This window comes from Peromyscus leucopus, chromosome 17 (assembly GCF_004664715.2).
Source record: "Peromyscus leucopus breed LL Stock chromosome 17, UCI_PerLeu_2.1, whole genome shotgun sequence".
Classification (NCBI taxonomy): Eukaryota; Metazoa; Chordata; class Mammalia; order Rodentia; family Cricetidae; genus Peromyscus; species Peromyscus leucopus.
The window spans coordinates 46,140,933-46,157,975 of NC_051077.1; the positions used below are offsets into that span (position 1 = coordinate 46,140,933).

The following is a 17,043-nucleotide window of genomic DNA, read 5'->3' on the forward strand; positions in this document are numbered from 1 at the left end:
GCTGTTGCTTCCAATTGAGTTCCATGAAATTATTTTTTGTCTTGCTGTTTGGTGAATACAAGTAGATATCCCTGGGTAGGAATTAAAATTATAAACTGAAGAAATTCATTCTATTCTTTCCAATAAAAGTTTCTAGTCATTTCTGTTAGGTGTAACTTCCAATATAGGTATATTTTCTTGTTAATATTAAGTGTCCTAACATAAATTGTGGAGCAAATATGCAAGAAAGTGCTGAAATGCATGGCTTACTGACTAAACAAAGAAGAATAACTACAGAACAGTATTTGCTTTATTATTTCTAATTTTCCTTTGAGGCATGTATTTGTCTCAGCTCAGCTAGACATTATCCAGGTTGCATTCTGCTGAAGCATTTGGATATGTTATAGCCATGTTTTGAAATTTTGAATGGGGATTAATTAAAGAATAGTGGACTCTGCCTTTCCATGGAGGCAATGCCAAGATGGCACCACAAGCAGGCCGTGGCGTGCTTATTGCACACCACACTGAGATCCATGAAGAAAGAGGTCAGACATGTATTGAAAATGTATTATCTGATTTGGAAAAGAGCAGGAGCAAGTTTAAAATCGCAGACCAGTTGAGTTCAGAAGAATTAGTCGCACTTGTTAAAGAGATCAGTGCCATTGAAAATAAACCTGGTGTTTCTCAGTGGCTCCGTGGGAAAGGTAATCTAGGGTAAAAACTATCAAAGCCTCCAACTGCTGGGAATACATACTCATTTTAAAGAAGAGAGCCTGAATCGAGAATGTTGCTGAACATGTTTTTTCTTCAAAAATGACCATACAGAGAAATGTTTTTCGAGAACCAGTCTCCAAGTTACTCAGACCACTATAATTGTGATAACAAGGAACCAGACTGGATATTAAGCTATTCAGTGAACTTGGATACATTGTCCACATGGGGCCCACAGTGCAGATACACAATGTAAGAGTTCTGGAGGCTCCAGAAAGGTGAAGCCGGAGTTGAGTTACAAGGTAATAGTCCCTAGAAGGAGGCCTTGAAAGGCCATTTTACGAAGATGACAACTATGCTCCAATGAAGCTACCAGGATGCTGGAATTTCCAGGGTCCAGGAAAACAGTAGGGATGGCGAGAGAGCCAGAGCAGAGAGGCCTATGTAGGTTGTATGTGGCAGAACTGGCACCCATGTGAAGCCATAAGAATTCTCAGATGCAGTATGGAGCTTCAGGGTTGGGCGTTTTCCCTGCTGGCTTTTAGTCTTGCTTCCATCTAGTCTTTCTTGGCTATCCTCCTGTTCCTCACTTTGGAATGGTAACTACCAGTCCTGTTCCATTGGGTGTTAGATGTAGATGCATGCAACCAAACGTAAACTCCTAGTTAAGAGTTAGCCTTGAGTCAAGGGAGTGATTCCCGCTGAGAACTTTTGAACAGTCTTTGAGACTGATAATAAATATGTCTTCAGGAAATAAATAAAAAATAAATATGATAGGCCGGTGTGCGCACGCCTTAATCCAGCACTCGGAGCAGAGCCAGTGGATCTTGTGAGTTCGAGCAGCTGGCTACAATGAGCTCAGGAAAAGGCGCAAAGCTACACAGAGAAACCTTGTCTCGAAAAACCAAAAAAATAAATAAATAAATAAATAAATAAATAAATAAATAAATATGATAGGCTAAACACATGCTACATTAGGAGTCATTTGGTGGGACAGGGAGAAATTTTATCCGTTTAAAAGTGATCTCTTTGACTGTGAAGGTGACACAGGATGGACTTGTTAATTTTTATTATAAATTAGCCTGGATTTAAAGCCACCTGTGAGACACACTCTCTGCGGGCATTTCCAGAGATATTTAACTTAAGAAAGGAAGTCGTCCTACCCTGGATGTGTAACACTGCCCCATTAACTAGGGCTCTGAACCGAATAAAGAAAAGAAAGATAGGGGAGCTGAGTGTCTCTTTCTCATTCCGGATTGTGGCCACAATATGAACAATTCATCCTCCTGCCCCAGAGTTAGAAGTGTTCTATGGTACTACGCCTCCCCTGCTGTGATGGACCATACCCTCAATTTACAAGCTAAAACACCCCCTTTCCCCTTCACATTGCTGTTGGCAGATGCTTTGACACAGCAACGAGAAAAGTAACTAACACAATCAATGATATCCACTAGCAGATGGGCACAGCTCTGTCAGAAGTCAAGGCATGTACTGAGCCTTAGTGTGAAGATGTTTGATTCCTTTAAATGTGATGACACCCTGAATATGAAATGTGGTTGCAAGAAGAATGGAGAAGTTGCTTGTCTGACTGACTCACTACCAGTCAACATTGTTGAGTGTCTTACATGTGTTACACATCTCACTTTTACGATATAACTTTGAAACAGGTGATAATAGTAGGTTTATCCATTAGGACAACACTAACCTGATGTTTAGCTGACCAAATCTTATCACAGCCCTGATATAAGGATTATAAGCCAATGTAGAAATGGAACACTTTGAATCTTTACTATTATAAATATTTCACAGTATATTGGTTTTAATCAACAAAAATGTCAACAATATCATAACTTTTTAAAGAAATTGAACAAATTGATAAAGTTTTAAAGATCTTTGTTATAATTTTCATATAAGAGAAAGGGTTCATGAATATATATTTTTGAATATAATTAATCCAAGCACTGAAAATAATATACATAGAAGGGAAATTGGATACTAAAAACACATGGACTTAAGATGTAAGCTGAAGAAGTAGAGTTCCTTTCTTTTTGTTGTATTATGATTTCAAGGATACTGTTAGTTTGAGGCCTTTGTAACTTGTGAGTTTGACTTATATGCCAAGATTTTCCTTATTTTATTCTTTAAATGAAAAAAAAAAAACTAATAGCAAGAGAACTATGCTGGGAATCCTTTTAATGGGTTGTAATAGAGTTTGTTTTGTACTAAGAAAGTAGAGTGGCGTTAATTTCCCTTTTATCAACTTGGAAAGCATATTGGAGATGAGCATTATACGCAAAATCCTCAGATAAAGAGCATTACTCTCAGAATTAGATGATGTCTTCCACTGTTTCTCACACACCAAATGTTTTTCACAGTGAGAGGAAATGATGGAATTACTTCAACCCCCAGGGTATATGAAGGCATTCTAATTTCTTACCAAGATACTATTCACTTTGTGTCATGCTGTCATCACATTGAGAGGAAGATTGAATTTGGAATCAGATGGCTTAAAAATAATGGCCCATTTTAATGAAATAGGAGCCTTCTAGGTATAATAGGGAAATTCATCTATTGAAAACAAAGATGAAAGTTAGGAGATAAATTTTCTTTCCCCATTTCAAGTAATAAAATAAAACAACCAGATCATTGCTTATTTTGGTGATTCTAACTACTGAGACATCTGGCATTCTCTCCTTTTATTAGGAAGATGTAACTTTCTCTATAATGAAATTTAACTATGTACCATAGCACTACTAAGGTATTGTCCTAAAGTAGTGATGCTTTAATTTTGATCAAATAACATTTGTAGTTTGAAATTCTATTATCCTGTGTATTTTAATGTATAATTATAAAATAAATATATATGCAAGTTACTTAATGCTGTACAACTATTACATTAATTCAATCCTCTGGAAATGACTCCTTTGGCCTGGCCACAGAGTAAACCGTGGGCACATTCTCATCCTTAGGAAAACACTGCATCCCAAACAATGGGAACTAGCATTATGCCCAGCAAGTTTGAAGTCCATAAGAAGATTTCTAATCATAATAGATTTCTGGTTACTGAGTAATGAAACTTTGTCAATTGTATTATATTTTTAAAAAGGATACCTTTCTTCCTAACTAAAACAATTTATTGTCTTCAGGATAATTTTATCTAAGAATCTGAACCTAGTTTGAAGTAAAGACTAACAAATATCCCCCAAAATTGTTCATCATCTCTAGCAATTAGGAGAATGAAAACCTAAAACAACTTTGTAATTTTATCTTACCCCAGTCATAATGGCAAAATGAACAAGGCAAATTACCACTTCAGGAAAAAAATTAAATATTTACTAGTAGGTATCTTGAAATATTTAAGAATTAATAGCTAAGACCAAGGGAAATATATAAATTAAGTGTAAACAAAATTACTCAAAACTGTAACTATTTGTGGTAGTTTAATGTTGTGAATTGTGTTGTAGGTATCTGATAGGTGACTCCTATGGGGGTAATGATCCATGGGCTGAGAACAGCTGCTCACCAGGAACATGAATTTTGCTTCCAGCTACTTTTAAAAATTGCTCATTGTCATTTGTTTAAATATAACTATAATGTGTCAAGTCTTTATTTGTGATTTATTTGCTCGGTATTTGTCAAGTATTGTGTTCTATAAGATTCTTCTACGATTGGATAAGTTTCATTACTTGTAGAGATCTTTCCACTGTTCCCCGAGCCATCTCTTCTATCTCATGTCCTTCTTTTTAACTTTGTCAACTTAATTACCTCTGTGTTAGGCTGTTTGGTGATAGCCCATACCTTTTTTGCAGTCTTTACTGTCTCCTTTTCTGAGAGAAAACTGGAGACCCTGGCCAGTGTCTGAACGCTCTATAGGTCAGCACTCAAGATATTCTCCCAAGTTTTTCTTAATGATAGAATCATTTCCGTGTTTAACCTGTTCTCTGGGCGAAGGAGAGGAACATGATATTCATCTCTTTTCTAAGAAATTAAGGAATTCTAAAGGAGATATAAATGCTGTTAAATATACCTTCATTCTTTCTCCATAACCACCTTTGATTCTCAGTTTACTTTTTCTATGTCCCTGCCTTGCATTCCTTCAGATTTTTTCCTGAGCCCTGGGAAAAGACATCCATAAAGGGAATGAACTTCCTTATGTAGCTTCCAGAAGTTACTTAATCTTGTGGTAGCCCTCCTCAGTCTTTAGCAACTCATGAAGTACTTTAATCGGATTCTTCTTATTAACTTGTATGGTATTTCCCATCTCATACAAGCAAGGACTCACATCCTATCTCTAGTTGGACGGATTGTATATTTTTTGTATAGTTTTGGGGTAATTTTCAGTGGTTCAAATCACTGGTGGCATTTAATGGAATGTAGGACTTACTTCATTGAGGTTAGTGGATGACCCATGTGTAGTAACACCTAGCTTGGCTACAACCCAGTCCTGCCATTTCATGAACTCCACTCCCCCTAGTGCACCCTGCTGCTTTCCATTATAGCACATGGGTAACTGTAAACATCACCACAAGAGAAGCTGATGTCACAATAAGTAATATTGCATCATAGCTATTCCTTCTCTTAACGGTTTTGTGTACAATGCTATGTTCATCATAGTTTTACCAAGACACAGAATATATGGGAATTATTATCTGGTATGTGGTAGTAATGATTTTGTGGAAACAGTATTCCTCATTTCTTCATATGAAAATGGATTTCTCGAGATTTTTTATATCTAATAATAATGCTGAATTTATGGTGCTCTAGTAAGTATCAGAGAAGCATAAACAGTGACTAGCATAAGTAACATAACATTGCAATATCACATTAAATTGAATGATGACTAATTGTTGACAGATGTTGTGTGGTTAGTTAATAGTCAAAGCTACAGATAGATATTTTTATGTCTAATGTACTTGGAAGCAAATTTCTCAAATTGAAGTTAAAATATTGCTTTTATGACTCCCCAGTACTTCCACTCTGATCTTGCCCACTTTTTTTGATTTATTTTGCTTTCTGATGATGGTTTCTTGCCTACTGAGCTAATCATGTTCTCTTTGCATGTAGGATTCGATACCAGTATTTTGCCAATTTGCAAGGATTCACTTGGCTGGATGTTTAATAGACTTGACACAAACTACGACCTGCTATTGGACCAGTCAGAGCTTGGGAGCATCTATCTTGATAAGAATGAACAGTGCACCAAGGCATTCTTCAATTCTTGTGACACGTACAAGGATAGTTTGATATCTAACAATGAATGGTGCTACTGCTTCCAGAGACAGCAAGGTAAAAGTGAGGCTACGACAGTGGCATTAGTTGTCCTGCATTTCAATTTTAATATTTCCCTCATTTTGAAAATATTAACACTAACCAATGCTTCACTCATTTTAGTACACTTTTTCTAATTTGAATGTTTAATGAAAGAACAAATAAACACCATACTGAACAAAATAATTGTGCTGAAGATACAAATATTCTAAATAAGATGGAAATAGTAATTAATATTTTATATTAATGTATTTCATTATCATTTCCATTATGAACCAGCAAGTAGCACACAGAGTTATGAGAACATAGATATTAAAAGTAGTCATTGAAATTAATTTGCTATCTGCTTTGCCCACAGTGTAAAATAAATGGGGTTTTTATCACTGTACTGTGGAGTTTTAATGTTCCATTTTGTGATCTTATTAAATGAGTTGCATGAAAACGGCATTCACCATGAAGTTATTTTTACTCATTTTATTTTCAAAATTACTTAGCCTTTCAATCTTTCCCAAATAATTTAGCTTGTTAAAAATTTGCTAGTGAGAGAGTATTCCAGAACTCTGCAAGAAATGAGACCAAAGGAAGAGCAACAATGTTCTTTGTATACCCTTTAATATACATTATATATTTTTAATTAAAATGTAATTATGTCACATTCTCTTTCTTCTCTTCAACTCCTCCTAGGTACCGCCCTCAATCCCCTCCACCTCTAACTGAGATAAAAAATGCACTTTTAATTTAGAACCATACTTTTAAAATGAAATTAATCATGTTATGTATTAAATGCATGCAGGGAAAAGCACATTAAACTCCTCACATTATAATAAATATTTAGAAAACTAAGGAATCATTGTTATGTTGGTGCTAACTGAATCAAGAGGACACAAGTTGATATGGAGCAGCTAGTATGGGCTTGATGAAAGATAAAAGAATGACCAAGATATTTAAACTGTAACAATTATTACCATATTTTTATGAAACTATAAGAATGGCTTTGCTAACTGAATTATGTACACTTAGTAATATTTCAGAAATTAGGGAGGAACTAATTGTCTACACATTAAGAAGTAAATCTATAACTAGAGTTTTCCCGTCTTGCCTTCAGTCAGGACAAATCTCTGTCACCCGCCAGTCCCACAGCTGCTCAGACCCAACCAAGTAAACACAGAGACTTATATTGCTTACAAACTGTATGGCCGTGGCAGGTTTCTTGCTAACTGTTCTTATAGCTTAAATTATTCCATCTCCAATCTATACCTTGCCATGCGGCTCGTGGCTTACTGGCATCTTCATATGCTGCTTGTCATGGCGGTGGCTGGCAGTGATTCCCCCCCCCCTCCCCCCACCCCCGCCTTCCTGTTCTTTCTTTTCTCCTCCCTGTTAGTCCTGCCTATACTTCCTGCATAGCCACTGGCCAATCAGTGTTTTATTTATTGACCAATCAGAGCAATTTGATATACAGACCATCCCACAGCATAATTCAACCATATGTTTAGCTATGGAGGAGGCCATAAACCATCTCTAGGTCAGTTGAAGATAAAAGGATTTGTGTCCGTGGAGGAGTTGGGGGTATCTGAGAGGAGCTGGAAGAAGGGAAATAATCAGAATGTATTTTCTTTAAAACACAATTTACAATAAAAAAGAAACAGCAAAAAATAATATTGAATTACTTTGCTAAATATTTTAAATTGCACACACTTGTGTATACACATTATTGGCTTGATTACATATGCATTCTATGTAAGCAAGCACTCCATAAACTGACCTTCTAGTCACTAATAGCTATTATACTTTAAATAGTAAGTACACTAAGATAGTAAATTCAAGTATATTATCATTAAAATGTATTTGTTCATACTTTTCATACTTTTTTGTATTTTAACAGTTGATATTTTGGCTTTGTTGTTTCCCTGTTTATTGATGAGCATTGAAAAATACATACACATGAACATACATGTAAAATCTACAAAACTGAATTCACTGAGTCTGAGGGTACATGGTGGTTATGATAGTCTAAAAATTGGGAAAGGAATATTTAATATTGTATGAAAATATGTTTGAATTGAAATTTTAAGATTTAGTTTGGAAAATTATGTTTAAAATGTGTTTTAAAAACACATTCAAAAATAGCTGGGATTTCAGATGCATATCAGCATAAATCTCCACATTTATTTAGTGAAAATAAAAGAAATCCATTTCTCCTTTATAGCACATTGCTTTTTAAATAAAATTTGGAAGCTTGGCTAATATCCTGTCAGTAAAACAATGAGACTAAAATATCAGTATATCTTGATTTATATTCTTTATTTTAAGGAAAAGTTAAATCACATCAATTTAAAAATGAAGTACAACAATGAAGTGATTACTTAGTATTTAAAAATAAGTTACTTTTTCTCCCCCTAAGATGTAATATTTTTATTCTCAGGTACTGAACTGGTTAAGCACATTATTTATCCTTTCTTTCTATTATGCATTTTAATGATTGAATTATTTTGAAGTTGGCACAGTAAACAATTTCAAAATTATTTGAATTGCATTGTATATTTTACCTATTTCCTGAGAGTACATAGTGTGTAAGAGTAAGAATTATTTTGATCTCTTAATGTCCTGTGACAGATATAATGCTTTTATTCTCTACCTATGTCAAGGATAAAAATTGTTCATTTGTTCTGATTGCATTCACTTTTGAACAAATATACTAAATTTCAATAATGCATATTGTATTATAACTATTTAGACTATTCAAATTATCTACACATACACATGCTCATTTAAATTACCAATTGTTAATACAACACACAATATGCATACGCACACTTTGGCTTGAGTACTCTAAGATTATTTCTTGACTCTTATGACAGTTTAGATAGTATTCTCTTTTTAAATAACTTCACATATGAAGCCTCTGAAGAAAATAGAAAGACCAAAGTACAACAGGAACGTTATACAATAACAAAATCGTTAAATTTCCAATGTAACTGGAAAAAAGCAGTATCCTTTTCATAGAATATTTTATACTGAAAATGATTTCTTATTATCCTATGACATATGTTAAATGAGAGGGAGATGAGTTAGATTTTTTTGGTCAGCAATTAATTGAATCTAGACTGCAGACCTTTTAAATATAAAAAGTAAGTATGCTCCATCATCTATATCTGGGGTATTTTCATTCTTCATCAAATTCAGTCATTCCTAGGAATACCAGGAAAAAATACCTTTGCTAGCACATGGTAAATTGTTACACTCTGTCATGTATTTATTGCATAGCTATTTCTGTGTACATGTTTATCATGAGAAGTCCACACATAAATATCCATGTGATGCCATGACAACAAATGGATAGCATGCATCTTCTCATGAAATGAAACGTCCCACTGGAGGTTGATAACTTGACAGGTGCACATGGCTTGCTTAACTAAGTCCTTGAAGTACTGTGTTTAATGTCGTTTCAGACCCACCCTGCCAGACAGAGCTCAGCAACATTCAGAAGCGACAAGGGATAAAGAAGTTCCTAGGTAAGTTGTAGCTCATTCTTCTGGAAGTTTTATTGCTTACATAAATAACCCCAGGGAAACAGCAACATAAAATCAATATTAATCCAACAAAGACAGACTGCATTAAATTTCATCAGCAAAATTTATGAACTTTTGGAAAGTCATGGAACTTACTTTTATTACCTCACCTATTGAAGGATATAATGTCTGTTTTATTACCCTAATATCATGTTCATTTTGAAAGTTTTTCAGTACAAAAGAGATTGAAGCAATACTAAATTTAAGAATCAGCACAAATGTCTATTTCTTAAATGTTTAAGAATTGATGGCACCATATGTGACCACTTATGTGAAATATAAGCAAGTGATCACATACATGGAGTGAAAAGTACTCTGACTAGAAATCTAAGCAGGACTTTCAGTGGTTTCATTAGTAAATTAGGTTCTCATTCCTACTGTAGCTTTTAGTAAGTAAATTTTGATACATAAGTAGATGGTAGATAGATGATAGGTAGATAAAAAGAGAGAGATAATAGTTGTATATTTTAGCCAAATTCTTAAAATATTTGAATAATTGGCTATCAGTATATCCAATGCTGTTACATTTCCTTATAGTTTATATGTATAATCACACATTATTAATAAATTTCATTTGAAGCCATTTTAAATTGGAAACATTTCTAACATAGAGAATATTTTCTATACAACCTTCACCCAGCTCTTTCCATCCTTTTCGTTACATGCTGCAAATCGTTATAGCTCATCTGTAAAATCTAACAAATTATTATTGTTACAACAAACTTGGCTTTGACCAGTTCTGCCACTGTTTATAATTTAGCATCATTAGTGCATATTTGCATTTTCAAAGGAGGCAGCACATCATGGGTGTATATTTGAAGCATCATACTTTAAGACCTTACAATGTCTCTGAATCTGATTAATATACGTTATTTTATATAGTATCTATGCAATTAAAATACAGTAACTTTCAATTACAACTTTTTTTATTGCTAGAGAATTCTTAGCTTAGGGCTCATCATTCAGTTAAATGATTTGTCATAAAATGCTTTAGGTGAAAAACTGATGAGTATAAAAACTAGCAGGGCAATTTTCTTTTTAAACAGTGGCCAGCTGCTTGTGAGGATATAAATCATGAGTGAAAAGAATCTCATGATGCATGAGAATGCTTCTGCCATCCAAAGTTTTGCATCATACCGTGGAGGAAACTATTAACTTCCAATAAATATTTTAGAGTTGATCAAGGTCAAGTAATACTGAAATCCATTAGGATGTTGGCTTTTCTTACTTGAACTTATTTTTTAAAAATCACCTTTAGTGACCACATGGGAAGATTTTCCTTACTCTTCTTTCGTGACTAATAAAGTAGATATGAGAACACTGGATGCTTTAACTGTTCTTTCTGAACAGGGTGAGGTCATTATGCATACCTAAATGGGCCAGCTGCTCTGTGAGGGTAAGGCATCCTGAGGTTCAATGTGAAGAAGACTCATCTGCATTCATGTCTTCAGTACAAGTATTGTACTGACCAGGGTTCTCTTCTAAGTTTCCTTGCATAAAAAAAAAAAAAAAATGATTGCAACATCATAGTATTTTATTTATGTGGATACTACAAAGAATTTTTTTTCTTGTATTTTGTGCCCTTAAGTCTGTAGAGAAAATTCACCAATTTTCCACATTGGTAAATTTGTCCATGCCAGTTTACATACTTCAAATGAATTATATTTGTATTGAACATATCATGTGTTTATTAGACTTATGAAGCTTTGTAGGGTGTAAAATTATCATCCCACAGGTGGTAATAGAAAATGACATTCCCATTTTCTCTATATACTAGATATTTCTTAACCAAAAATCTGTGATTCTGTTCATATGAAAGAATAAGCGGGGAGAAAAGAAAACATCTGATCATCCAGACGTTGTAGCTAACATTGGAGTATTTATTGAGGAACTTTACTAAACTTACAAAGAACTAAATATTCATCACTATACATGTACTGTATGACTGTGTCAGATTCTACAAACAGGAGTAACTGATTTCCCAGTATTTGTAGGCTAGACTTTCAGTCTAAAGGGTGTGGTTTATATAATAGTGAAAACCAAGAAAACCTAAATATTTTCAAACAGAAGGGATACCACAGAATAGTGGTAACAATCAATAATGGCAATACACACAGAGGCATTCACACACACACAGAGAGAGAGAGAGAGAGAGAGAGAGAGAGAGAGAGAGAGAGAGAGAGAGAGAGAGAGAGAAGACTGTGTGTGAGTCATAATTTCATATTTTCATATTTAAGCCTTAAAACGAAGTAGGAATGGAGAAGGATGTCAGTTGGCATAAGCAAAGTACCACTATATTGGAGAGAAAGCTTGACATGGGGTAATTTTTTGTAATATATCAATGAAAAATTTGGAAAACAAAACAAGAAATTGTCAATAATAAGACAGTTGAGGGGCTTGTATGCCATGCTAAATGTTCTGAATGATTTAATATAAGCATAGAATCAATCATGTTTTGACTTTTAGAACATTAATACATAATAGCAACCTAGTATAACAGGCCTTCTTAATCAACTCCTTTTTTATTTGTGTGTGTGACCATTTATTTCACAGGACAGTACATCCCTCTCTGTGATGAAGATGGCTACTACAAGCCAACGCAATGCCATGGCAGTGTAGGACAGTGCTGGTGTGTTGACAGATATGGAAATGAAGTAATAGGATCCAGAATAAATGGTGTTGCAGATTGTGGTAAGAGAATGGCTCACTTTATATAATTTCCTAACATGCAGTTAAATTTCTCAAAGGCTCATGAACTTGTTCAAGCATTTCATGAAGGCCTACCCTATTCTGATTATTGAATATGTAGAATATGTATGAACATTAAGGGTGAAAAAGAGGCTTGGTCCTTATATTGTGAATTTCTATAGTAACAATAAAAATATACAAAACAGACACATTTAAGTATTTTGAAGAGAATGATTAATAGCTGAGTCCCAGTTCCTACATCAAGTTGAATGTATGTCACAGACAAAGCAGATGTCATTTCTTCTAATCTAAGTCTGTAAAACATAGGGCATATCATTTGCAGATCCATGTGAAATGGTTGTCTGCAGTCCTCTGGAGGAAATAATTTAAGTAGTATGACCCGCATCAGCCAAACCAAATGAAGCTAACCCAAGCAAAACACAATTTCAAGTCTATGAAGACTGATAAATTATACTAACACATTACTTGTTTCCTTATGTTTAGGGATGAAAAATATCACTTACATATTAAATTATAGTTATAGTTGATGTTCTAATTATTTTATGGACAAACATTTTATGTGTCTATATAAAGATTATATAAGAATTTGGCATTGTATGTATTTGACAGTTCCCAATTGTTATCAAACATTTTTTTCAGAAAGCAAGTCAGTATTTGTGTTTATGTTAAACAAAGAAGTAACTATTTAAAAAAAACCTTCTTATTGTACTACTCTCCAAACTCCTATGATGGATTGGACATAAACATATCAAGCTGTTGCGATTATACATTTGGTCCCCAAATTATGATGCTATTTGGGAGCTTATGGAGCTTGTAGAATGTGTAGTCTAATGGACATTGCAGGTTAGGGCCCAGTCCAGCTTCAGTATGAATTTCCCCTTCCTAGTTTGCCTTTGGCAATGCATCTGCCACAACTTCAAAATCTCCTCCCCATTGTTCCAGCTGTTCTTGTCCCTCCAGTCACCATGTTTTCCTGCCATGATGGATCATACCCTCTAAAATGAGCCCCAATTACACATACTCCATTTCTTCATGTTTGTCAGCTATTTGGTTACAGTGAAGAGGGAAGTAATTATGTAAAACAATGCCATGAAGCAGACCTAATGGGTTTTATTTTCTCTACTATCAATTAAAATCCTGATAAAATTAAGTACTCAGTGATAACATGTCATGCAATTTTTACGCTGATAAACAAAGATTATTTAACAAGAAACAAATAGTAAATAATAACAAGTAATCTTACATAACCGTCCCTCCCTGCTTTTGCATTTATTTATTCCATAACATTTCCATACCTTGATTTTGGTGTTGGTGCCTTACACCTACATGATCAAAGCAGCAACTAGGATTCAACACCTACCTTAAACAGTTTTAACAACTGAAGAACATATGTTTATAATATGCATCTTAAAATGCTTGGATAATTTATGGCTTCATCGACCTGCAATATCAGTAATGGATAAAGTATTTTCATTTTTATGCTACCAATAAAAATTATTTGCAGATGAGTTCAATAAGTCAGCAGGAATTTAGTTTGGAAACTTTATTCCTGGGTTTTCCTATACTGTTACAAGTATAATATATATGAATATGGAATTTAAGAAACAGTTTTTTGTTGACATAAATGGTAAGTTCAGTACAATGTGAAATCAACCATCTAAATACAGTAATAGGATTTATAAAAATGAAGACTAAAATGGTAGTATCATTTGAGGACTTAATATTTATTATCATTATAATGAATATATGTGACTTGGTATCTCTAGAAATATTAATAGCTGATTATAAGATAATATGAGTATTAATTTTCTGTTGCTCTAATAACAACAGAAAAATCAATCCCACTAGGTAGCTGACTTAATCAACACAAGTTTATCATCTTTCAATTCTGCATGACACATTACAACAGGTCTCACTAAACAAGCATCAATATTTTAGCAAGCTATTGCTATTTCTAGAGATTCTTTAGAAAAATCAATTTCCTTTCCTCTTCTATCTTCTAATAATTTTCTGGTGTTTTAACACAAAATCCTTGCAACTTTTTGATTAGATTAAATTACATCTCTAAATTACTATTTTCTAGGAAAAAAATATTTGATTAAATGGAATGAATAGTGAAATTGTCCAGGACAGGCTCCTATTGCAAGCTCATTAGCTGAATTATATTTATAAAGTTGATTTTTAATATCAGGTAATATATCTTTTTGATTTTAAAATTTAGGAAGTATATATTTTGCTATGATAATTTTTCCACCTCATCATATACTTTCAGGTAAAATTCTAAGTAGTATGTAAGATTTTTAGTCTGTCATGTAATTCTACAAAATTTGAGGTGAGATCAAATTTACTAAACTGGAAATCTTCCATTGCACAATACTATGAGCATAAACATTATAACAAGTGAGAGTTTTAACATACCATACTCTTTCCAAGTATAGTTTTTTATCTTCATTGAAAAGATGAATAGCAAATACAGATTTATTAAACCTTTCAATTTTCTTTCTTATTTTTTATAACTCAGAATTCATCTCATTGATTAGTCAAGTAAATATAGTGCTTGCTTTTGTAGCTATTGATTTTGAAATCTCTGGAGATTTTGCAAGTGGAGATTTCCATGAATGGACTGATGATGAAGGTGAAGAAGATGATATTATGAATGATAAAGATGATATTGAAGATGATGATGAAGATGAAGGGGATGATGATGATGATGGGGATGACCATGATGGATATATTTGATCAGCAACAGCTTAAGTCAACAAATTCTACATTTTTAATATTTACAAAATAATAGCATATTGAGAATTTCCTTCTTATCCCTAAACAAAATGATTCTAAACCCCACATATATTTTGTATAATTATTTCAAATATTGAAGCTAAAGTCATAGAACATTATGTTTAAATAAGAATTATTTAATTTTTGGTTTTTATAAGCCTTAGAAAAAAAGAAAACACATATGGGTTGTAGCCTGAATATAGAAAGTTATGAAGACTATGATAACAAAATTTTCATGAGAACATACTATGTAATTGTTCTACAAACAACATAAAAATTAATGTGTGCTTGGGATCATATGTGTTGCTTTTATGACATATTTTATAAGTTAAATTTATAGTAACTTTCTAATGACCTGAACCACAAGGATTTTGTCAATTAATGCATGATGTTAACTTCAATTAAAATCGGGCATCTTCCAAACTTATGGTTGGGATACTAAGAAAGATGACTCATCGTAAGACAAAGTGAGCACTGTTGAGTACTTATTTGAGTGGTGATCTTTTTAATTATGAAGTTATTCTGGAAATGATTAGATTTTTTTTTGCAATGCAAAGTATGGAAAACCATGGATTCTGAAAGTTAAAAGTTAGTTTTTCTTCCTACTTTTCAACTTAAATTGCATTGTGTATCATGTGGATTTTTAAAAATATTCTTAAACAGCATCATTTCTAGATTTTTCTATATTCCAACCAGCAATCTGGGTACAGAATTTCATTTAGAAAGAAAAAAGAAAGATTCATTTCAACCACTTTTCATTAAATATATTTTATTTTAACCCAAGATCAAATTTGAAAATATGAATTCACAGTTTTTCATTCAATATAAAATTTTGTGTTTAATCTTGTAATCATAACCTTTTTGTTATTAGTACTGGAATTAAAGAACGTGTTGTATGGTGCCTTGCAAAAATAATAGAAATAGAAAGGGTTAGCATGCATACCAGTATAGGATATTAGGCAATATTTAAGCACACATAATTAACAAATTATTGCTATTAAAGATACTGCTGGAATGAAGAAAGTGGAATATGTTTCTTTCTTTTTTTCTATTGTTACATAATCCCATATGAACTTGTTTATAATTATTGTGAAGAATAGCATTTAAGATTTAACTGTAACAAAAATTACTTTGTTCACTAAACATTAGTTAGCATGTTAATTAATTGTGTAGACATTTTGACATACCACCGCTTTTGGGTGTATCAGACCAATAGTTTTGTGCTCATATAGACGTGGGAAACCTGTTGAATTTTGCACATCAGTATCTTTCACTTCAGCAGTGAATTTCCAGATTTCCTGGACTATTATTCATAGAACACAAATTTGGTGAACTTGTTCCATTTAATTTCTACACACTAAATAAAAACTTCAATGTTGACTTTACATAATATTTAAGCTATAATGCATTTTCTTTTTTACTGTTTCTGTATAGTTTACAAAATAAAGACTCTTGTAACCAAAGTAAGTGGCTCCTTAATGATTTTCTGGGATATGTAGTAGCATGGAGAGTTTTTATTTTGTTTCATAATTCTGGAAAATAACATACCACGACAACCGAGCCAAGAAATGTTTCTGGAGTTTACTTTTTCAGTTTCTTAACCAGAGTTGTTAAGATTATTATCTTGAGTAAAGATTATTTTTGTTTGTTGGTTTATCTTAATCTGTTTGTTTGTTAATGTATTATAAAATAAATAATTTTCTTTCCAAAAGAATAGTATTTAAAAATTTGTTTTGGTTACATATTTCTTAAAACATTTAACTGAAGTTCTATAATAAGACTGTAATTGAAGAATGATTGGATCACTTTGTCTATTGAAAAAATGTGTATGAGCCATCAAATTTAACTTGAGGGTATCATGAAAGACTATAAAGCAAATTACATGCAGATATTTAGTCTAAAACCACGATCTTGAAGTTAAGCTTTTTTATAGTGTCACCATTCAGATTTCCAGGAAAGCAACTAATTTAACAGAAAATTCAAGTTTGGAAAGACTGCAGTATTGGGTATACAGCTTAATGGTATA

At 33.0% G+C, this 17,043-nt stretch overlaps 1 protein-coding gene across 1 annotated transcript in view; it reads left to right on the forward strand.

Moving 5' to 3' along the window:
* Window positions 1–16,480, forward strand: part of Spock3 (SPARC (osteonectin), cwcv and kazal like domains proteoglycan 3) — a 355,708-nt gene extending 339,228 nt beyond the window's left edge. The window contains 4 exon segments of the mRNA XM_028881034.2: window positions 5,755–5,976; window positions 9,411–9,473; window positions 12,084–12,221; window positions 14,809–16,480. Of these exon segments, the coding sequence (XP_028736867.1) occupies window positions 5,755–5,976; window positions 9,411–9,473; window positions 12,084–12,221; window positions 14,809–14,978 (593 nt within the window). The 3' untranslated portion in view covers window positions 14,979–16,480.
* The last annotated feature ends 563 nt before the right edge of the window (window positions 16,481–17,043 follow it).